Here is a 24,254-nt window from a genome sequence, read left to right as displayed (position 1 = left end):
GCATGAATTTAATTGTTTACATTAGTTTTAAAGAACATGCTAATTTAAAAACTTAACAAGCCAACAACGTCCTTTTATTTAAAAGTTTAAGATTTAAGAAGAAAAGTGTGCCGAAGTTATTTATTCATTCACTCATTTTGTTCAAGCTGTGAAGTTAAAAAGAAAAATATTAAGTAGGCTGGTAAATCCTCTCTACAATGATTTTTATGGCTTTTTGCCACAGCTGAAGATAGACAGTTAAAGGAGGGATGGGAGCGAAGGGACAACATGTAATTGGCCTCTGGTTGGAATCAAACCTGTGCTGCTGCTGAAGCCTCAGTACATGAGGAAGGGACTAAGCAAGGACCACATTATCTTGTTTTTTCGTTTTAATTGAGGTAGTATTGGCCTTTTTCATGATTACCCATTTAAATTCTTAATATAGTTCAGTCTGCAGGGTTTGGCATTTCATTTTCTTCATTTTGCCTTCATTTTGTGACATCTTATCCTCTGTCCCACAATCAGCTCGGCTGCTTCTGTTCTCTGTGCACGCTCACAATAGATAAGCTTGTTTTTAGCCTGGAGTCAGCGCCGACTAGACCAGGCGAAACTGTGCTGGTGGAACGGGTGAAGTCTGGAGTGGAAGCTGAAGTTAATACAAGCCGGGCTTTTTCATTTGCAGACTTTGCGTATTTATCGGCCTTGATGAAATGACCCCCACCCACCCGAACTTCAAAGTGGCTGTCTCTTCTCACACTTTCACACACTTTCTATCCAGAGCTACTGAACTGACAAGGTGCCCTTGAGCAAGACGTGCAGGTATGAAGCAGCAGCTGCTCAGTCAGTAGATGCGAGGTAACGGTACCTGGGCAGCTCCCAGGTGTGATGGTATGTACAGAATGTGTATGACTGTGAAGCGGGGCAACACTGAAAAAGAACATGCACACTCAGCAAAAGCCTCTCCTGGACGAATAAAGGAGGCAAAGAAGCAGAAGATAAGGGTTCGTATTTGTGCTGCCAAAAAAAAAAAAAAAAAAGCAAAATAACTGTGATAACTCACTGACAACAGTACAAATTGTACATGATAACATTGTGGCTTAAATGAAATGTTAACCGTGGTCGAAGATTTACATGGTCCACTACAAGTCTGTCCTGTTCCTTAAAGGAACAGTTAAACATTTTTGGAAAAACACCTCTCTTTCTTTTCCTCAGTGTTCAAGGTTATCTTTATTGTGCCTTGGTGGACGTTTGTTTTGCAGCAAGGAAGCAAAAAGCAAGCAAGCAAAACAAAAAAAGTCACAATACAAAAAGGACAGTTCACCCCGAAATCAAAATTGCATATTTTCCCCCTGGCCTGTAGTCCTGTTTATCCATCTAGATTATTTTGGTGTGAGTTGAAAAGTTTTTGTGGTGGGGCTTGTGGTGCCCAAAGCACCAAAACAACACAAAATCAGTGTCTCTTTCCAAACGTTTTGACCTTGTTACTCATGATAATCCACACATCTTTTTGTGAGCAGTTTCATGTGGGCAGTACTTTATTTCTAAGAGAACAAATGCAGCTCCGGTAGATTCTAGTGCAGCAAGAAAGTAGGTCTTAAGTGAAACCGTCTTTTATAAATGACCAAACGCTTGGTCTGACTCGTCCCTGAGATCTTACTGGCAGTTTTAACAAGTCCACTCAAACTGAATTGATTTACGTTTCCAAATCAAGCAATAATATAGAAGGTTTAAAAAGATTCAATGAAACGTCTGTCAAAGAGACTCACAAAGAAATGTTAAGAGTCACTTTTGCTCAGGAAGAAAGGGCTTCACTTCACCTTGTTCAAGGTGCCATCCATGTGGGATTCAAAACTCAATGAACGACATACATACCACACCTTAAGGTGATAGTTCACCCAAAAATGAAAATTCACTCAATATCTACTCACTCTTGTGCTGATGTGAGGATGGGTGAAGATCTCCAGTTCACAAAACAGCATTGCAGCTAAATCCAGTACAACTGAAGTTAGTGCTGACCAGTTTTAAAATGTAAAAAAAGAACACAACCCCACCCCCAAAATGTCTCCATACTGCTTGTGTGATGTAATCAAAGTGTCCGTAAGCTGCAAAATTAAAATTCGATCCAAAAAGACGCCATTTACACCATGTTTTTACCCTAAATGTCAACTGTAGCCTCTCAGACAGTTGATATTTAGGCTAAAAATATGGTGAAAATTCTGTCTATTTGACACTTGGATTACACCACACGAGCAGTATGGAGATGCAGTATTTTGTGGGGGGTTTTGTGTTCTTTTTTTAACATATTAAAACTGGTCACCATTCACTTCAATTGTACTGGATTTAGCTGCAACGCTGTTTTCCGCTGAAGCTCCAGGAGTGTTTTGTGAACGGGAGATCTTCTTTCATCCTCGCATCAGCTGGGGTGAGTAGATATTGAGTGAATTTTCATTTCTGGGTGAACTATCGCTTCAAGGAAGTTATGTAAGTCACATGTGAAACGGGAATAGTCAGAGTTAGGTATGCTAAACTATTTGGTTGGAGAGTATGGTTTGTGTTTTCTATGTCACATGATAGTGGTGACATGTGTTATATAATGTATGGCACTTAAAACTTCAAATGAGTCAACATTCACGTTGGGTTTCACATGGGACTTGAACCCAGATCTCCTGGGTGAAAGTCATGTGTTTGTCATTTCTTTACACCACCTCACCTGACTTCCTTCTTTGCTCCTGTCATAATTACTACAGCCACTAGAGGTCGCTGCCAAATACTAAATCAGTCATAATAAACTTCTTGTTCAGATGACCTATACACCTGTTTTTCTGGTAAGGACAGGAGTTAGAGGAGGCGATCATATCTGTTTAGTGTTAGAGCCTATAGCTGATAGGTTAGTTTAGCATAGAGGACCAGAAACAGGGGGAAACAGCTAGCTAACTGCCTACATGTAAAACAAATTCACCTAAAGCTCACTGATTAAAAAAGTGTAAAAACAATACCTCGAGGTGCTGCGACGGGTTTATGTGCAGGACTCTTTCTCAGGTGCAATGACTTCCTGAAGTGTTTTTGTCATAGTGAAGTTGCAAGGCGACTTTTTAAGTAGTAAATTAGCAACTGATGTTAATAAGTGGGCTCTAGAAGTGCTTTATGATCCTGGCTGTAGCTTCATATTTAACTGGGTGACAGTGATATAGATCCTCTGCTCTAACTCTCTGCAAGAAAGTAAATAAGCAAGACTGGACTCTAATAAAGAACAGAAGCATCATTAAGCTGAAATTATACTTTCTCCATGAGAAGTTTTTTTCGTAGGCGCTGTGCGGACATCAGCATACCTCCAATTTATTGTGACAGCGCAAACTTCTCTGCAAGGCCACTATGCTACAACTAGTTACAGAAGGTGTGTGTGCGTGTGTGTAGAATGCATCCTTCAAGCAGACTCCAGAAAGCAGTACAAATATAAGTATTAGACATCCATGGTGTCCGCAGCTGTCCATGCACACGTTAGTTTATTCAGGCCTTTAGTCTAAGTGAGTGCTCTGAAATGTCATATGTTGCGTTCAAGTGACAAAGCCCTCTGGTGGCGATAGGAATTATAGCAGAAGTAAAGGAGGAAGTCAGACAGTGTTATCAGAGGAAGGATGGAAGGATGTCAGGGTAGATGGATGGGTCAACAAAATGTCAGACTCAAACAAAGGAGACATTCTCTCATTTCCAAGTTAACAATGCTTATTTAATGTGTGTTTAATGTTTAACCATGTGTTTATTTTTTTAACCATGATGATGAAGTTCCTCTAACTTCAACAAAGTAGGTTTTTTACCCCAATCCTAATCCTAGCCAAACCTTTACCATATCATTTCAAAATCATAAATCAGACGTATTTTTTAACAGTGACTCTTTTGAAGGTACAAATGATGTCGCCCTGCTTTCTTGTTGGAATAAGCTTATTTCCCAAAATGTAAACCAAGACTTGTGGAACTCTTTAGATAGTGGGAAATGAATGATGATCGCACCACATGCAGAACCCTTCCTGAAATTATTTCTTGACCTGTGATCAAACAGTGATACAACAAAAACATATTTTCCAATAAGAAACTAATGATACAATGTAGGTCAGACTTCTCATATATGTCCACAGCTTATTAGCGTAAAAGATTTCCATACATTAGCATCACCACTGCAATGAATCAGAGCACATAGAGCAATTAAAACTGAACTTGGATCACACCGATAGTTTCCTACAACTGACTGCAGCACGTGTGTTCATGAAACACTAAATAATGACTAACATATTTGCAGCACAGTTGGTAAATTGCACATACATTAGCAACATGCTGAGCGGCACGCAGTTCGAGGTGCTGCAGGAGGGCCACCTTCGCCAACACATAACACACTGTGACGACTGAGAGGAGTGATGTCAAAACATGCAATATCGAGATATTTCACACCCAGCTGAGCAGCTCCACACTTTCTATTTTTGATTATGTCTGTTGGTCTTCGTATTCTGTTTCATGCTATTTCTCTTTGAGTTACAGCCAACCTGCAGCGCGTTCACAACTGGTCTTATGTTCAATTAAGCTAAAACACTGTTTGCCTCGCAGGGCGTGTGATCTGCCAAATGAGTTTTGATAATGTCGTCTGTTGCGGATTTGATTATGTTTTTTCATATTAAATGACATGAGCAATGTCTGTTTGCTGTCAGTCATTAATAATGTCCACAATACAGCAACAATATTGCCAATGAGAGCATATTTCATGCAATTACTATTGGCTAGAATGCAACAACAGGAGGAGTAGTGTTACTAATTACTTTTCTAAGGGAGCGATAAAGAAAGTCATTTTTCTCCTGACACTGTACACATGTATGTGAATGTGTCCAAGAGAGACTGATAGACAGATCCTTGACTCATTTAAATGGTCAGTTCATATCAAAATCAAAAATACAAGTTTTTCTTCATACCTGTAGTGCTATTTATCCATCTAGACAGTTTGGGAGATATCGGCTGTAGAGATGTCTGCCTTCTCTCCAGTATAATAGAACTAGACTGCGCTTGGCTTGTGAATGGTGAATGATAAATGGACTTGCATTTAAATAGTGATTTTCTGGTTTAAAGACATCTTGTTGTGCTCACAGCGCCAAAAAGATTTATTTTATATTAATGGTGCCTTTTTTTGCCATTTGATTTTCTGGGTGAATTCTGCGTTTAAAGAGCAAGTTTAAACATAAATGAAAATTCAGTCATTATCTACTCACCCTCATGCTGATTGAAGGTCAGGTTTAGATTTTTTTAGTCCACAAAACACAGCTGGAGTTTCACAGGAAAACAGCTTTGCAGAAACTCCCGAACAATGGAAGTGAATGGTGACCAGTTTTGAAAATGCCTTCATACTGCTCACCTGGTGTAATCCAAGTTTCCTAAAGTGCCATCATGCCAAGTTGACTAGAAAGACGCCATGCACACCATTTGAACTGGGTGTTTGTGGTGTGACGGTGTGCAAGCGCAAGTGAATGACAGTTCTCCATTCCCAGCTTCCTCTCACTCAGTACTTTTCCATTCACCCCACCCCTGCTCCCAGCCACACCCACCTCATTAGTCAGCCCCTTTCACCTGTGCACACGGCTGTCACTCATTTTCAATCAAGCCAGTATATAAGCCTCTCCTGCTCACACACTCATGGCCAGATTGTTCCCCTCCCTCTTGATGTAAGACTCTTCAGCAAAACACTGGAGTTTCACAGGAAAACAGCGTTGCAGAATCTCCCACACAAGTGAAAGAAATGGTGACCAGTTTTGAAATGGGAAAAAAAAAATAAAAGAAAACACTGATCATCTGGTGTAATCCAAATCTCCACAGGCCCTGACGTGCCATTCACCTCACTCACGCACTTGAACGTGGCTCCATGCTAAGTGAGGATTTTGGCTAAAAAATGTTGGGGCTTTAGGAGACTTAAATAACACCAAACGAGCAGCACAGAGGTATTTTATGGTTTGTTTGTTTTTTGGAGGGTTGTTTTTTACGTTTGAAAACTGGTCACCATTCACTTCAGTTGTTTGGGAGATTCTGTTTCCTGTGAAACTCCAGCAGTGTTTCCTGGACTAAAAAAATAAACCCAACCTTCAGTCAGCATGAGGCTGAGTAGATAATGACTGAATTTTCATTTTGGGGGGGAACTGTCCCTTTAAGGGCAAACTATGCAGGTTTTCACTCCCAGAAGTGTATGACATCCACAGAGACCCCACCCTCCACATGTAACTTCTAATTTACTCATTATTTTGCTTCACCAAACCCAAACACCGGTATTTAATGTGTTTTGAATGAAACTCAACATTCAGCTATCTTTCTGGTGCATTTACAAACAGCAACAGAAAAAAATAATACCGATTCTACGTTCAACTATAATTGCAACCCAATGCCAAATTCATCAGCGCTGCAACAACATCAACCTCACACACCAGAGCCAATTTGTCATAGTCCTTCCAGCCTGGTATGAGTGATACAACGACTGGCATGGGCATAATGCAGCCATGGTGGAGTGCATCCAAAACTGTGAAACACAGTTGTTTTGTGATGCAAGTACAAATTCTGAACGTGAGATAAAATGTGTGGCAAACAGTTTTGTTTCACCAACACAAACTAAACTTTATGATGATAATGAATTATGAATACCAACTTTACCACTAGAATACCCAAGGTGCTCATTTTGACCATTTTCAAATTGCAGTAATTTCAGTGTCCAGTAATTTTGTTGAATAACAGAAATACAATGCTGTTCGTACCTGACTTTTCCTAAAAGTGTCTGTATTTTCATTTAAAATGTTTTTTGTATAAATTACACAAAAGGCAAAGAAACTCTGATCATTCATACCTATTTCAGCCATAGATGTATTGTTGAACACACAGAAATTGCCACTGTTATATTGTTACTTTCTGCACAGTTGGAGATGCATCTTGGTTGCTTAGCAACTATCACTGTCTCTGTCAAAACTTCATAAGTGCTCTCGATTTCCAATTTCCAATTTGTACAGTAAAGTACAAATGATCAATTAATTAGACTACATTGAAAATAAAGTAGGGGAGACCAGGGACGGTTGGAACACTTTTTGTCTTATCACCAATAACTCACTGAATTTTCATGCTAAAGCTCTCAAATTTTGAAACAAGGCACCCTTAATTCTTATCAAAAGCAATGTTTCCAGCTTTGTTTGGTTTTATTTTTGTACGTGTTTCCAGGCTTTTCCCATAAGCAATGATTATTTTTTTGTGATGGTTCTAGGTGGAAATTTGTTATTATTAATGTTAAAATATCATGTTAATCTTATAAAATACGTTTAACTGTTTCTCGCACTGAGTAATCCTCTATTAGTCTAAAATTTGAATGGGATCACTGATAGTTATTATCCTACAGAAAAATACTGCTGTGAATGTATATTTACTTCATACAATGGCATGCATATTGACAAATCTGTTTAAAGAAAAAAAAACTACAAAATTGTTGTTATTCAATTTTTAAAAAGATAAAATCACAGAATATATACATTAATCTCTTACTCTGGCATTTATCATCAGAGATAATAAAGTTTGAATGTCAAAGTTATTGAATTCTTGCACTTGTAATGTTAAAAGTGTTAAGTGTTTTAAGTGCCAAGGAGAAGAATTTGTCACTGAATTTCTCAAAAAAGAACCCTTTTAATATTGTTAAAAAAAAAATAAAAAATATGACAACAAAACAAAAACAAAATACAAAAAACTGTGTAAGAAGTTCTTGTTATGTATTAAATATAACGAGAACTATCTAAAATATGTCACTTTATCAAGGTAAGGGAACCCTTGCTTGTTTGGAACAGACTCACATCATCATTTTTATGGGTTTTTTTTTTTCAGTGAAAATGAAATGTAAAAATGTCCATTCCCTACCATTTGCAATATCTGTCAAAATAATCCAAATATAGTTCTCTTTGCACACAGTTCATTGCTATCTGTTGACAGCACATGTACCGATGGTTAAAGAAAGGCTTTCAGCTCCCTCACAGGACTTGTTTGAAGGACTTGGACCCTGAGTTGGTAGAATGAAAGGTAAACGCACACACCCGTGCCTCACATTATTTCCCTGTCAGACTCTGTCACATAATCTCCCTCACATAATCCCTCTGAGGCGAGAAAACATATTTCTCTCACTTCAGGTGCTTTGGGCACATATTTGCATTTTCAGACGTCAGGCTCATTTAACATAATTTCAGGACACCGGGATCCCCGGTGACACCGCCGGGAAGCTGCTTTTACTCGCCTGTCAGGAATGTCTTCTCACCTACTGTATGCGAGGATATTGAGACTAAATTTTACAGGGCAGTGCTGGCATTACATACATGCATCGATTCACAACTCTTTAAAGGGTAGCTTTGGTATTTTTCAACCTGGACCATATTTCCTTTTGTTCCCTATGTATTTTGTGTCTAAGTGTCTACTTTGTGTCCCATAAAAGTGTCTGACAACATTACAGAAAAGATTCCTACAGAGATAGAGCTTCTTTAGCTGCAACCAGCAGCTCTATAGGTCACTCCATTGGCTGGTTGATTGGTCAATCAGTCAGTCAAAAATTCCTCACCCTTTGGTAGCTACAGTTTGATCCAACTGGTGTTTGTCTGTGTTCAGTCCTATTGATTAAAAGGGGGTGTGGCACTGCAAATCACAAAAAAGTGACAGATTTAGTGGAAAGGTTGGTCATGAGCCAAAGGACAGCTTATTAACTGTTGCCAAGAAGCATAAAGGGGGTGTGGCAAAGAACAAAAAGTTGCAGAACTTCCAAACAAATTCAAGCAACATAACCTAACTTTTGAACCTTGATGCATGCCCTGCCCCCTACACTGTAGCCACGCCCCATTCAAAACACATCTCTCATAGACTGTTACGGTAGAGATCATTGGAGAGTTCCTTTTGCCACTGGTGTGACTCAGTCCCACTCGTTTGACCAAACTCCCTGTACAAAACTTTTGTCATCTTCATTCAAACGTAACTGGAAAAAAAAAAAAAAAAAAAACTCACAATAAGTGTTTTGGCTAGTCTTTCCACTGTTCCAACAATCGCCAGCTCTGGTTTGGTTAAAATAGACCCTTCATTCACTGAGGTAGATGTGAAAATATTCTAGATGTACAAACCATTTCTCCAAACTGTTTCTCTAATGTCCAGTCTCCCTCTTATTCATTTTAACATCTAAAGTTGTGAATTAAGGGTTTATTTTGATCAAACCAGAGCTGGTGTTTGTTGAAACCGTGGAAAGATGAGCCAAGATGCTTTTCGTGGATTTTATTTTGTTTCTGTAGAGTCTGAATGATGATGGCGATGATGGTGTTAAATTTTCACTTTTGCGAATGGAGTCTGGTTAGATTGGTGACAGCAAAAAACAGCTGTTTCTGATTAAACAAAGCTTATCTTACTCTATACAGTCTATCTCTGTAGTGATCCTTTCCATAATGTTGTTAGACACTTAGAAGAACAAACTGAGCCTGTCAGCTGCAAAAACAAGCATTTTTCGGGGGCATAACTTGGGTGGTTCGCAGTTGCCCCTAAGGTTTACAATATAGCTTAGTTTAGCCTCTGCTGGCTGCAGCACTCTCCCTCTGTACTGGACCAATTTCAAAAAAATTTGTCTCTATTAGTCACTTAGACACACAAGCATGAGAAAATAGGGTCCAGGTTGAAAAAATACCATAGTCATCCCTTAAAAAAGCACTTCTGCACTCCCCGCTCCACTGACCAACACATCTTGGTTGCTCACACTTAATCATGGACACAATCCTTCAATATTATTGACTCATGCATACATTGTTGGGATCAACTGATCAATATTTCTTTCAAAATGGTAGGTAGTAAAAATAGATTTTTCCATAAAGGCTTCACAAATAGTGATTTTATTGACCAACCTGAGGTTCAGAAAAGCACAAAATGCTATTAGAATTTTGAATTCACTCAATCCGAAGAGTAATTTAGCTCCTGCAGGAGATCTGTGACATTCGGGCTAAATGTCATTTTCCTGACGAGCTGACAAGTTTGCGAGGCAGAGGGAACTTTTTCCCCAGTCCTTGTGGGAGGACTGAAGCAATGCAGAAAGCTTCTCCGTGAACTTAAAATCAACTTCGCATCTGTGGATGTCCCAACAAGCCTGCGTGGAGTCGCACTGACAGGTGATTTGCAGACAGAAGAAAAAAAAAAAAAAAAGAGTCTGTAAAGCTGAGTCTCAACAGTGCAGCACTCAGTTAACTGAGGAGCCACAGACGAGAAGACAGAAGGATGTAAACATTATGCGTACACAGAACAGACACAGGGGAATAGAAGAAGTCTTACCTGGGAACACAAGCACAGCAAACACCCATGACAGGATGATGAAACATACCGAGTTATACATGCTTCCTATGCAGTGCTGCTGATTCTGATCTGCTCGTTTGTTTTACAGACGCTCTTTTTGTATCTTCCCACAACAGGGCTTCAGAGAGCTGCTGCCCACTTTGCTTTTTTTTTTCTCTTTTTCTTTCTCTGCCTTTTTTTCCCTGAATGTCAGTTTGGGTAGCTTTTCATCCCCACTTGCAGGTTGTAGTGAAGATGCTTTAAATCCAGTGCAAGTAGTAGTTGGCGGCAGAGGCACACACACACACACAGAGGCTGACTGGCTCCCTCACGCAGTATTCGATCTCCCTCTCCTCCTCCACGTACTACAGCACACAGAGGGACCAGCACTCTGCAAGATTGGGGGGAGAGGAGAGGGGAGGGCGGGCTCCGCTCGGCTGGGATTGGCTGAAGCTCGTGTCGATCAGCCGTGAACAGTCCTAGCTCTGTTTTTTTTTTTCTTCTTCTTCTTCTTCTTCTTCTTCTTCTTCTTCTTCTTCTTCTTCTTCTTCTTCTTCTTTCTTGGGTTGCTTTGAATCCTCAACCCTGCATTCCTTTCTCTGCCCTCTGACAGAACTAGAGCAGGATTAAAAAAAGATGATGCAGGATTGATGTTCAATCAAGGCAAAATAAATAACAGCCTGCTAATTAATGCAAAAGGTGATCTGGGATTGGGGCAGTTTTCTTAAAAAAAATAAAATCTTCCCTCGATGTGATATTGGTATTGTCTGACATGTCTTGAATGTGCTTTAATGAGGGATTTGGATGCAGTGTTATGACAGTTTGGACCGCTCTATCTGCACATAGATGTGTTCATTTGTGGAGAGTAGAAACACTGGTGGACAGAAAGGAACATAATGAGGTGACACTTCATGTGTGATGAGATTCTCCCTGCGGCTATTTTGAGTAAAGTCAATGGAGTTGAAGTGTGACTCATTTTACAACCTGCCACAGAAGTGTTACATATCAACTGTCCATTTTTCATGTTGTAGTTAGAATTTATGGAAATTTTTTATTGTATTTTAAGAACAAATATTAAAAACCATTCAGCCCTGTACTCAGTGACTTTCTGCTGCTCTTTGTCAGAGTTGAAGAAGTTAAAAGGATAGTTCGGATTATTAAGTGAGGTTTTACTTAGTCTACAGTGGATGGTAGTCGACATGCCCACAGTTTGGAGAGGCAGAGAGGAGGGCCAGCATGGAAGCTAAGCAATGTACTGCTGTAGACAGGATCAACAGCAAAACATATTTTAGCTACCTAGAAAAATCAATATCTATTTAAGTGTTAAACTTTCACTATATAAGCCAAATATCCCACTCTCTTTCCCTCAACCAGACTCCATTGCCAAAATCATAAATTTTACCTCTCAGAACACAGGAGCTGATGGTGTACTGATGCGTGTCGACTGCCATCTACTGTAGGTTATACACTGATATGGAGGTAAGTACCCTATACAACCCCGCTTCATAGTATCCAAACTGTGTCTTTAACTATGTGTTCATTGGCCAAAGTTAGTCTTCATCCTTGAGGCATTTTTAGTTTAAAAACACATCTGCTACACAAATCTATCTTTATGTTGCTTTATCAAGTAGCTGTTGAATTTTAAATTGACTCACTGCTGCTCTTTAAGGGAAAATCAGCCAATCAATCAATCAACAAAACAAACAAACAAACAAACAAAGACCAGCTGCAGTTGTAGTTCCTACAAAAGTAGTCAAAGGTGTTTTCTGCCCCTCAGCCACAGGGGGCAGTAATGAGCCCATATTGTATTGGTGTGAATGAGAATGAGGTAAAGAAGATTCACTCAAAGAAAAAAGGTAAGATTAATGTTTTCTCATAAGTGTTTTCATCCACTGTGTTTTTGTTTTACAAAAGGCTTCACATTCCTTCAGAGGGCTCCCTGAACCCTCCAGTGGCTGTAGCCAAAAATGCATGAAGGGATTTAAATATTATAATAACATAAAATGAATAAAAAGGGTAAAGTGTCTGTGTGATTATTGTCATAAAACACTGATTCTAATTACATGGTATAGTATCCTGTAGTGATACATAGGCAGCCAATCATCACCACAACAATAAGTGTCTATGTCATCTGTGCAAGTAGCTAATTTATAACCCATATTTACATTTATTGCCAGATGGCGAACTCTACTGGGCATAGTGATTATGACAGGCAGTATGTAAAAGTATGGAAACCGACAAAGTCCACATATGGAGGATGTGGGGTGAATTACTCAAAGTTACTTAAGTTTTGTTACTGTAACAGTTCACCCCCAAATCATAAGCCCATATTTTTCCCCTATCCATCTAGATATTTCTTTATGTGAGTTGCAGAGTTTTGGAGATACTGGCCTAAGAGATGTCTGCTGTTGAATAAAATGGAACTAAATGGCACTCAGCTTAAAAAATTCAAAACCATTGTCTCTTTCCAAAACAAAGTCTGTGAGTCATGATATTTGGAAAGAGACATGGGTTTTTAATTTTTCAAATGTATTTTTTTTTTTGTGGTCCATGCTCCCCAAACATACCATTTAGTCCCGTTTTACTGGAGAGGAGGCAGACACGTCTACGGCTGATATCTCCAAAACCAAAATAATCTAGATAGATAAATAATACTGCAGGCCAGGGGCAAAATATGCATTTTTAATTTTGGGGTGAACTGCCCCTTTAAGCCTGTAAATATGTTGCTCTGGGAGTCACTGGCAATCGTCCTATTCTATTGTGTAGGTATGAGGACATGTTGTGCACGGGTCAGTGCAGGATTGTGGGTTGACTGGTTAGAAAATACCACAGGTTTGGGTGCAAGTTATTAATAACTTGCAGAAACATTGCGTTCAGTTGTCCATCGTCCACCTTTTTGTCCTTCAATCACACACACATGCTGGCTGGAGTGGTGTGCCTTCAAACCAGTGCATCCAGTGCGCTCTTACAAGTCAGCTGATAGGTGTAAAAATCATAGCTTATAAACAGATTCATTCGTTTTGCTACAGTTCCACAGCTGGAGAAACATTAATAGTTGGTTTCCTGTCAAGTTCTGTTTGTGTGAGTTCAGCTTCTATGGTAATTCTAGCTTTTTTAAATTTTCATATAAATTAAACCTTTGATATACATATTACATTTCCTTTAGACATTTTTTGTGAACCCTCGACCTTAAAGTTCAAACTGACTATGGCTTGAGGAAGGAGGGCTGTTTGGTTAATAAATGTAAATCTTTACTGCCTCTGCTCAGCGCACAGCTTCTTCCCCAGCCTTTTCAATGCTAAGCATCTCCCACGCACAGAATGAGGCAGTCCTCAATGGGAATGAGGAATTTATAACATATATTATTTAGGATTTACCTTCAGGTTATGTTTTTCTTTCAATACATTTCCAATGCTTTGAATGACAGCACAGCTCAGAAGTGAGCTCAAACGAGTGAAAACATCAGGTTGAAAAGTCTGTGCTAAAGATGTTCAGAGGTTTTCTTCTGAACACAGTAGTACTGAACTGCGGAGTTAAACTGTTGCTCATGATTTCTGTGAGTTTTTGGGCGGACCTGAAACACGTACCTTCAGCAACTCTCAGTCCAAATACGTCCAGCAGTTCACTTCAGTTCCAACAGCCCAACACAGAGGTAACAAAAAAAAACACATCCTGTCACCATCCTCTGGCTCTGGTGGCTCAAACATGTCTTAAAAAATCCAAAAAAAGCTACTAGACGTAGCGTCAATGTTTCAGGACATTTTCTGTTCGTAGTGGTGTTTGACTAACCTGGCACGCCAGATGATTTGTTACACAGAACCATCTGGGAAGGCATCCATAGAAACTGGTTGGAAATGGACAAGCACTTTCAAGAAAACTTCTGGCAAGTGATTGGATGAACCATCTGTCATGAACAACTTCAACCAGTCAGATCTATTAAAGACTTAAGTGTCACTCCTCGCTCTTTCAATGAAGAAATTCTCCCCAGTTCTGATATAACTGATGCTATCGCAGCGTCTGTGCTAACCTCCTCAGGAGCCAGCATTGGTTCTTCAAGACGAGTCATTTCCGTGGACGCCTTACACTGTTGTCACACCTAAAACCACACCCGTGGCTGCCAGGAGTCCCTTCGAGGACACCGATTGGCTCGCACCACCTCTGGTGCAGACACAAACGGATAGCCTGGAGCCTGGCAAGATGAATTATGTCAAGATGTTGCAAATCCAGCTGCCTCGCAAGGCAAGTGTTAAAGTATTAAATAATACATTTGCCAATCATTGTTTTTCATAGGATTGTTGTAATATTCAATTTAATGAAACCCAAACACATTTATGGTTGTTTTACACAATTTTTTACTGTAAAATCTAGGTACCTTTGAGTGCTAGACTTTGCAGAACAATGATATTACTTTATCTGCACAGGAGACAGTATCATTAAAGGACTTCTGTAGGAAGTTGTTGGATGGGCATTTGTGTTGCACAGGAGACAAAGCACTGATCCACCACTGCTGAGCCCAGGATTTAACCCTAGTGTAGGTTCCAGCTTTTCACAGGCACCCCAGTAAACATGAGTGGCTATTGTTGGCAGTTGGTAAGCCAGTCAGGGATCATGTTCATGTCTTCAACTGATAGGTTTGGTAGTTGGATCATTTGGGGGATTGTGTGAAATCTCCAGTAAAGCTTCTTGACAACCAGTGAAAAGGTTACTCCACATGTAGTAAAGGAAGAATTTCACAGTCTACAAGTAGAAATAGCTGCATAAGTCGACACCCGTTGTTGTTGTTTTTTTTTGTTAAACTAACTTGACAAAAAGACAGCAAGACACATAGGCGTCTGTATATGTCATCTCATTTGAATAAAATGAAAGGAACATTAACGTATGTGCCATTTTGCTGGAATCTCCTCAAGGACTCTGGCAGCTTTCAGAGCACTCTGGGAACCAGCACCTTAAACACAGCAGCTTCACTCTGTGTGCACTTTCATTATTGGTAAACTTCATTTTTATTAAAGCACACTGACAAAGTTTGGCAAAACTCCCAGTCCCTTTTCATATGCAGATTTATTCTGTGGCATTCTCTAAATAACTTTATTATACCTTATTGGTAGAGATAGTTGCCCCAGACTACAAAAAACTGAAAACTTCTCCTTAACTTTGTAGCAGGATAGTATTATGATTAATGAAGCTGTCATATAAAAAGATCTTTGATTTGATTGGCGCAACGGAGCTTTGAGACTGGTACAAATTAAAGCAATGAGCCCATACAGGTTTACAGTTCTGCACAATGCAGAGTGAGCGCAAGACCCTTCTAGATGTTTATAGAGTATTTCACAACGGTTTTGCAATCAAAATCTAGGACCAGAGCTATCTCCTTTTGAGAAATATGCTTTCATTATGCATAATGTATGGAAGCCCATTTCTGCCAGTGAAAGAAAAAAATACACCTATGGTAACACATAATTATGAGATAAAAAGTCAAAATTCTAAGATAAAAAGCCAATATTATTATTTTATAATTACAAGATAAATGATTGAAATTATGAGAAAGTCATAATTATAAGATAAAAAAAAATATTAAAAAAATATATGAAAAATTATTATTAGATCAAAAATCACTGGCCACTTTATTAGGTATGCATGTTCATATGCCTGTTAACGCAAATATCTAATCAACCAATCACATGGCAGCAACTCAATGCATTTAAGCATGTAGACATGATCAAGACAACCTGCTGAAGTTCAAACCGAGCATCAGAATGGTAAAGAAAGGCAGTGGTGGACAGTAATGAAGTACATTTACTTGAGTACTGTACTTAAGTACATTTTTTGAGTATCTGTATTTTACTTGAGTATTTGTTTTTTTGGAAACTTCTGACTTTCACTCCACTACATTTCAAAGACAAATATTATACTTTTGACCACTACATTTCTAGGAAGGTTGTTGTTACTTTTTGACTGAGCACATCGTTGAAGTCAGCTGTTGCTGTTTTTTCTTTTCTAAAATGTAATTGGTCACATGCTGTGTTCCTCACAGAAAGAAACCAATCACAGTAGCTCCTCTCAAATGGGACCGATGTAAAAGCAGAAACTGTAACAAGAACAAGCAAGACGGTGACGTCAGGAGAAAGACAAAATGAAATCTCAAGATGATATTATAATTGTTAATTATTCCAGGTAGCTTTTAAAGTTGGATTGTTTTTATGGGGGTGAAAAATACGACATAATTCATGTATATACTGCCTCTGAAGACAGAAAGAAATCTCAGTTATTTAACAGACTTGGAGAACTCCTTACAGTTAACTTCAATCTGCTTTAATGCAGTGATTTTAATACAGTTACTGAATCAGAAAATGACAATAACTGTTCTTTTTGTTTTTGATTGTATTTCTATGCTGAAGTTTTTATAGGTGTTTCTATAGACTTTGTGTAGCAGAGTGGTTCTACAAGCAGGTCAGTCATCAGATGGTTTCAGAGAGTTACAAGCTTCTGTAAATGCATCATGAAAACAATACAGCATGTATTGATATTAGAAAATGTACTTTGTAATTTGTACTTTTGAATACTTAAGTAATTTTAAAAACATACTTTTGAATACTTAAGTATTTTTAAAACCAAGTACTCTAGTACTTTAACTCAAGTAAAATTTTGACTGAGCAACTTTCACTTGTAGTTGAGTAATATTTGACCAGGAGGATCTATACTTTGACTCAAGTACTGGGGTTGAGTACTTTGTCCACCACTGAAGAAAGGTGATTTAAGTGACTTTGAACGTGACGTGGTCATTGGTACCAGACAGGCTGGTCTGAGTATTTCAGAAACTCCTGATCTACTGGGATTTTCATGCAAAATCATCTCTCATCTCAAAAGAGAAAATATCCAGTGAGCTGCAGTTTTCTGGGTGAAAATGTCTTGTTGATGTCAGAGGTCAGAGGAGAACGGCCAGACTGGTTCAAGACGATAGAAAGGCAACAGAAATTCAAATAACCACTCGTTACAACCAAGGTCTGCAGAAGACCATCTCTGAACGCACAACATGTCGAACCTTGAAGCAGGTGGACTTCAGAAGGAGAAGACCACACAGGGTCTCACTCCTGTCAGCTAAGAACAGGAAACTGAGGCTACAATTCACACAGGCTCACAAAAAATGGACAATAGAAGATTGGAAAAATGTTGCCTGGTCTCATGAGTCTCGATGTCTGCTGCGACATTCAGATGGTAGGGTCAGAATGTGACATAAACAACATGAAAGTCAACAATACCTGAGTGTTATTGCTGACCATGTCCGTCCCTTTATAACCACAGTGTGCCCATCTTCTGATGGCTACTTCCAGCAGGAAAACACACCATGTCACAAAGCTCAAATCATCTCAAACTGGTTTCTTGAGCATGACAGTGAGTTCACTGGACTCCAGTGGCCTCCACAGTCACCAGATCTCAATCCAATAGAGCACCTTTGGGATGTGGTGGAATGGGAGAGATGCATCATGGATGTGAAGCCGACAAATCTGCAGCAACTGTGTGATGCTTTCATGTCAATATGGACCAAAATCTCTGAGGAATGTTTCCAGCACCTTGTTGAATCTGTGCCACAAAGAATTAAGGCGGTTATGAAGGCAAAAGGGGCCCCACCCAGTATTAGCAAGGTGTACCTAATGAAGTGGCCAGTGAGTGTAAATAGTTATTATTATGAGAATAAAGTCAAAATTATGAGATAAAAGTCCTAATTATGGAATTCAAAGTCATTATTGTTAGATAAAAAAAAGTCCTAATTACAAGATAAAAAGTCTAAATTATGAGATTAAAAAGTCCTAATTACAAGATAAAAAATATTCTGAAATAAATAGTAATTATTATGAGAATAAAATCAAAATTATGAGATAAAGTCGTAATTATCAGATAAACAGTAGAAATTATGAGAATATCATCATTTTTTATCTAATTTTTGACTTTTGATCTCATAATTAAGACTTTTTATCTCATAGCCATAACTTACTATTTTTCTTTCAGCCCCAAAAATGGACTTCCATAATGATGTGAGAGATTCTGTCCCTTGATTGGTTGAAAACAGAGCACAGAACCTGTGGAGACCAATCGGTGTCAACTTCAGGTCTAAGACCTCTTGCCTTTTCTTACTGTACTTTAGTCCCTCATTTCATTTCTTCTACAAAAGATTCTTAAAGTATCTCAATGGACCAGCATGTTCTGAAGCACAGACACAACATCCTCGTTTTCTGCACTTAGACCAAAAGTTAGGATTAGTTTATTTCTATCGTGTCTTTTATTTAGAAAAAGTCCAAAAATCTCTGCAGAATACTTGCTAAATGTTAATTATTTGTCCTAAAAATACAGCCCATATGTAGCTGCACTATTTATTCTTACATGTTGCATCTTGATCCTAAAGTGTGGACGGACTGATAGGAATAGATGAGACTTGGGTGTGATTGTATGTTGGCAAACGATACACTGAGATCATTACATAATTACTTTTTTTTACTAATTTGAGCAACTTTGTCTCTGTCATTTTCATACAGAAGTCAAAAATATGCTAACTTCTTCTCTGTGAGGCTGTACTGAGACACAACAGCGCTTTAAATGCTAACATCACCCATATTTGTCAACCTTGAGACCTCAGATCCTCAAATAGGGAGGATCTGAAAACAAAGTTGGGGGTGAAGGTGATATTTGGTTTATGTAACTGCAGTTTCCCATCGGAAAACACTGTCTGCTGGCAAGGTAAAGCCGTGAAAACATTCTAAATGTAGTGTTCGCTTAAACTGGTATAGACTTTTTTCAGTGGCTAAAATACATTTTGCTGCTGACCCTGTTCACAGCAGCACATTGTTTAGCTTCCTCCACCAGCTGCTTCTCCAGCCGTACACACCGACTATAGACAGAGGTGGGAAGTAACTGAATACAAATCATTGCTGTACTTAACTTGATTTTTCAGGTATCAGTACTTTACTTGGGTATTTACTTTTTACTTAAACTCAACATTTTAACAGAAATATCTACTTTCTACTCCTGACATTTTCAAAACAGGCTTGTTACTTTTGTTTTCATGCATTTTAGGGAAGTTATTGATTATTTTTAATTTCCTTCACTGCATGCCCCCTTCCTAACAGCAAAACTGATTTCAACCTAAATGGATGGAACAATAACACATAGAAAAGATTATTCCTTGCTGAAATTGCCTAACTTTCCTAACACAAACAATGTAGCAACACATCAAAAGTGTTAAAGATGTAAGAAAAAAGAATATTGAGATGAAAAAGACATAAGACAAAAAAAGATATGATGAAAACCTATGTAAGACTAAAGAAAGCAATGTAAGACCTATGTAAGACGAAAGAAACATAAGACAAAAAAAATATGTACAAGACTATCGAGACTAAAAAGACATAAAAGACAAAAAAGATGTAACAAGATTAAAAACTGTGATGTAACAAGAAAAAGAGATATAAGATGAAAAACTACACAAAATACTATCAAGATGAAAGAGACATAACAAGACAAAAAACTACGTAAAAGACTGTCTAGTCTTCATCTTATCACATGACAGCTTTATCTTATCAAGATTAAAAAAAGATGTAATAAGGCAAAAAACTATATAAAACGACAACATAACAAGACTGAAATAATGAGAAAATGTAACAAAACAAAAATTATATAAAAGACTTAACAAGATGAAAATGACAAAAAATGTAACAAGATAAAAAAAAAAGACACAAGATGAAAGCAATGTTAAAAAAAAAGTAACAAGACTAAAATGATGTGAAAAATGTAACCACACAAAAATGATGTAAAGACGTAACAAGATGAACAAGAATAAGTTACAACGTAACAAGATGTTATTCATTGAAAAAGATGGAAATTATGTAAAAGGCATAACAAGACTAAAAAGGCGTAACAAGATGTAATTAGACAAAAAAGATGTAACAAATGAAAAATGATTACACAGCAAAAAACAGTGAAAGTCATTTCAAGACAAAAAAGACCGAACACAACAAAAAAGACGAAATAAAACAAAAACCAAAGTAAAAGATGAAACAGGACAAAAAACTATGTTAAAGTCAAAACAGACAGAGGACGATTAGACTACAGAGAAAAGGTGAGGATCAGTTAGCTTCACACAAAAACAGCAGGTAGAAGTGTCAACTTCAGAGAGCAACGTTTTACTTTTAAACTTTGAGTACATTTTGGAGCCTGTACTTTTTCACTTGAGTAAAGAGGTTGCACCAGTACTTCTACTTTTACCAGAGTATCTGTACTCTTCTGCCACCTCTGACTAAAGACCCACTTCAAATAATCCAAACTATCACTTTAACATGTTTAGTGCTGTGAAATTTACTGTGAAATATTTAGCAAATATTTGGCTTTATTGTTTATTTTGTTGCAGCAACCGAGGGTTTAGGGCAAGAAGAAAAATTCTCAGACCGAGGTAAGAGAAAGGACATGCAGAGACAGACGATCATGGCGACAGCAGAGAATCAGGCAGAGTTAATATGCATTTCAGAGTCGATGGAAGCTGCCGCTCATATAACCCCCTCGGCTGCTGCTGACCTGTCCATGGCCCTGGATCTGTCTCGATCGCTCGCATTTGTTTTCAGAAGATTTTTCACCATAACGTCGCTCCTTTCCAGCGCTGACCACGATTTAAACCAGATTTTGCCTCACTGTGTTCTTTGTCTGTTAATGTTTTCCTGTTCTCATGGCCAAGAAAAACTGTAAAGACATACACAGAATTGGCCAAGAATGTGCATCTCCTCCGCTTAAAGTCAAGTTCAGATTTCTTCTGCAAGTTTCTTTATTTATTTGTTTGTTTTGTTGCGAACGCTGCCAGCACCCTTAAACCGTGACCCCCTGCAGTTATACACCTCCAGAAACCACAGTTTTTGGCGTGCTGACTGCAGATATCTGTGAGATGGAACAAATACTTTAAAACTATGAAAACAGCACTTTCTTAAAGATTATTTTTCCTCTTCTTTCTGTTTTATAGTAGTAGTGAGTGTCAAGAAACATGAGGTGAGAGTAGGATGATGTAATAAAATAACCAGTTAGTCATCACTAACCAGCGTCCTGTCACGATTCTCTTTTGATAAGGCAGAATCATGCTCCAGCTTTGGCTGCGGAAATGTTTTGTTTACTTCAGACTCATAATCAGCTGCATTCACTCGCACAATTGAAGCCAATTGATCCGCTGCAGTGTAGTTAGACAGCCGCCTAATCCTCCTCTCTAATTTGCCATTGATAGCCTCATTACTAATGCAGAGGCAAATTGCTCTTGTTGGCTGGCAGTCTAACAAACACAAACCTTCACACAACTGAGAGGTGAGATCAGACGACACATGACAGGCAGACACTTTGAAATGCATCTGATTAGTATACAGTCACAGGATGATTGAAATCTTGACGTCTCTAAAGTGAAATTATTATGTTCAAAGCACAATAGAGCAGAGACAGGAAGTAACTAAGTACAAATACTTCTGTACTTGAGTATTTATGTTTCTGACTTTTTACTTTGGCTCTACGTTTTAACAAAAATGTCTGTACTGTCTACTCCTTACATTTTCAAAAAAAAACAAAAAAAAAACAAAACAGGCTTGTTGCTTTAGTTTTAATGCATTTTAGGGAAATTACTGATTATTTTTAATTTCCTTCACTACACGCCATTTTCCTAACGGCAAAACAATTTCAACCTAAATAGATGGAACAATAACACGTAGAAAAGATGATTCCTTGCTGTTTCCATCAGGCATATCTCACAAAACACACATAACAAGACAAAAGCAATGTAAGAGACCCACTGAGACTAAACCAACGTAAAAGACATAGCAAGACCAAAATAACGTGAAAGATGTAACAAAAACAAAATAGCATAAAAGACGACACAACGCAAAAATGATATAAAAGATGTAACATGATAAAAACTACATGACAAGATGAAATCAACATAAAAGTCTGCATCACGTAACTTGTGTCATGTGACTTTCATCTTCTGAGTCCGTTCAGTGGCATCACGTGACATGCATAACCTAACATATCACCACTTTGGTGAATCCAAACTAACCTTTGGCAGCGGCCAACCAGCAAATCCCACATTCTATGAGGTAAAATTACTGATATTGCCAAAGGAGTCTGGTTGCTTTGGCTTATGTGGTTTTCCATTTGAAAAAGCTGCCTGATGACAAAGTTAAAGTAGTGAAAATATTCTAAATATAGCGTACAATTAAAGAAAGAATCTGTAATATATTTACTGCAATAAATTGTGAAATGACAACGACACGTCATCAGAGATCAAAGACACGTGTCAAGTTCAGCTACTTACTGAAGCCACAGCATCCCACTGTGAAATTTCTGTTCTGTGCCAGAATAACTTTTAGTTAGTCCATTTCATGTTAATTAGAATTAAAATTAATGCAGAATGTTCGCCAAATGTGTAAGTGTCTGTTTATGAGTTGTAAGAAATCATTTGTAATCTTGCAGGAGGCGTAGATGTTTATAGCGGTTAAAATGAGGCAAAATGTTAATGGAGTTTGGCAGGCTGTGAGCCAGACACTTAACTTGAAGTCCAGAGTGTGTATTTTCAGAGCAGTGGGCTTTTGTTTTTCAGGATAACAAGGCTAACGATGACAGACAACTGACAGTTATAAACAGCTGATCAACTTACAGTCGCAGACTCGCTGTCACTTTTAGCTTGTTATTGTAAATTTATTATGCTACTGCTGCAGAGATTGTATATTAAATAGGATCTCAGTCTATTTAATATACAGTTGCTGGCCCCACTTTGCAATTGCTACATATGGGTCCTTTAAACAGATTTTCTTTTTTTTAGTTGTTTAAAATATATTTTGCTGCTGACCCTGTCCAAAGCAGTACAGTGCTTAGGTTCATGCTGCTTCTTCAAACTAAGGGAGTGTCGACAGCCATCTACTGCAGGTAAAACACTGACTATGCTTAAGTACCTCATGCAACCCCACTTCAAATAATCCAAACTGTCCCCTTCATGCACTGAAGCATTCACAGCCATGAATCATGCAGACAGATGCTACTGCATTCTCAGGCATGTTGACAAATCTTTGCGTCTGACACACTGTGGCAGAATAACTCAAAAATGAGTTATTCTGCTGGTGTACAAAGTGCGCTGAATGTGTGTGTGTGTGTGTGTGGGGGGGGGGGGGGGGTTGGGGGGGCATTTAGCAGAATGAGTGTAATGACATGCAAAATTGCTTGGAAAATAAAATAACTGCTGCGCCTTTGTTTTCAGGGCACAGTCACTTGTTCTTGTTCTTGCACGCTGTGACATGCCAGGTCGTCGGTCTTAATTGGATGCTGATCCAAACCCGCTCTTTGTGACACATCCAAAAGGCAGCTCATAGTGAAATAAATAAACAAGTGAAAGAAGAAAATGAGTAATTAAATAAATAATAATATGTATAAAATGCACATGACACCTCTTAATGGTCAGATTTGTTTGTTGAACTAATTTGATTCTCACTGTGTTTGTTGCAGTCTGTTGTTTTCTCTGGTCTGATTTTGGTTTATCCGCCAACAATGAAAGCAAGAACACATCCCACAGAGAATACACGTGCATTTCCCAAGGTGCTTTGCTTCCTGTATTTGCCCTTGGCATAAACCTACTGTGATCTGAAAAACAATGTGTTTTTTTTTTTTGTTATTGTTGTTGTTCTTACAGCATCATTACTGAGAGTACTTTGAATTCCGGAGCTCGCTTCACACCCAGGGCTTAACCATGGCATATTTCAAGAGGAATTCTTTCAGAATGGCCCAGTTCAGCTCCTCTTGTCCTCTACCTGATGGATTTCTATTGTACATTCAGTTCGGTTCTAGTGGTCTTATGGTTTCAGTGGATTTTCATTTCCCTGTTTGTCTTGAGCTCTTTACAGAAACAAATCTTGAGGTTAGTGCTGAACGATAGAAGCTGC

The 24,254-nt window shown here is 38.4% G+C and overlaps 1 protein-coding gene across 1 annotated transcript in view; it reads right to left on the bottom strand.

Moving 5' to 3' along the window:
* opcml (opioid binding protein/cell adhesion molecule-like) overlaps positions 1-10,817 on the bottom strand; it is a 535,516-nt gene extending 524,699 nt beyond the window's left edge. The window contains exon 1 of the mRNA XM_084730695.1: positions 10,315-10,817. Coding sequence (XP_084586821.1) covers positions 10,315-10,375 — 61 coding nt within the window. The 5' untranslated portion in view covers positions 10,376-10,817. The remainder of the gene's footprint in view (positions 1-10,314) is intronic.
* Between the last annotated feature and the right edge of the window lie 13,437 nt (positions 10,818-24,254).

This window comes from Lutjanus erythropterus, chromosome 11, assembly GCF_056507025.1.
Source record: "Lutjanus erythropterus isolate fLutEry1 chromosome 11, fLutEry1.hap2, whole genome shotgun sequence".
NCBI lineage: Eukaryota > Metazoa > Chordata > Actinopteri > Lutjaniformes > Lutjanidae > Lutjanus > Lutjanus erythropterus.
Note: the sequence above shows the minus strand (reverse complement) of the source record. Positions and strands in the feature narration are given on the sequence as shown.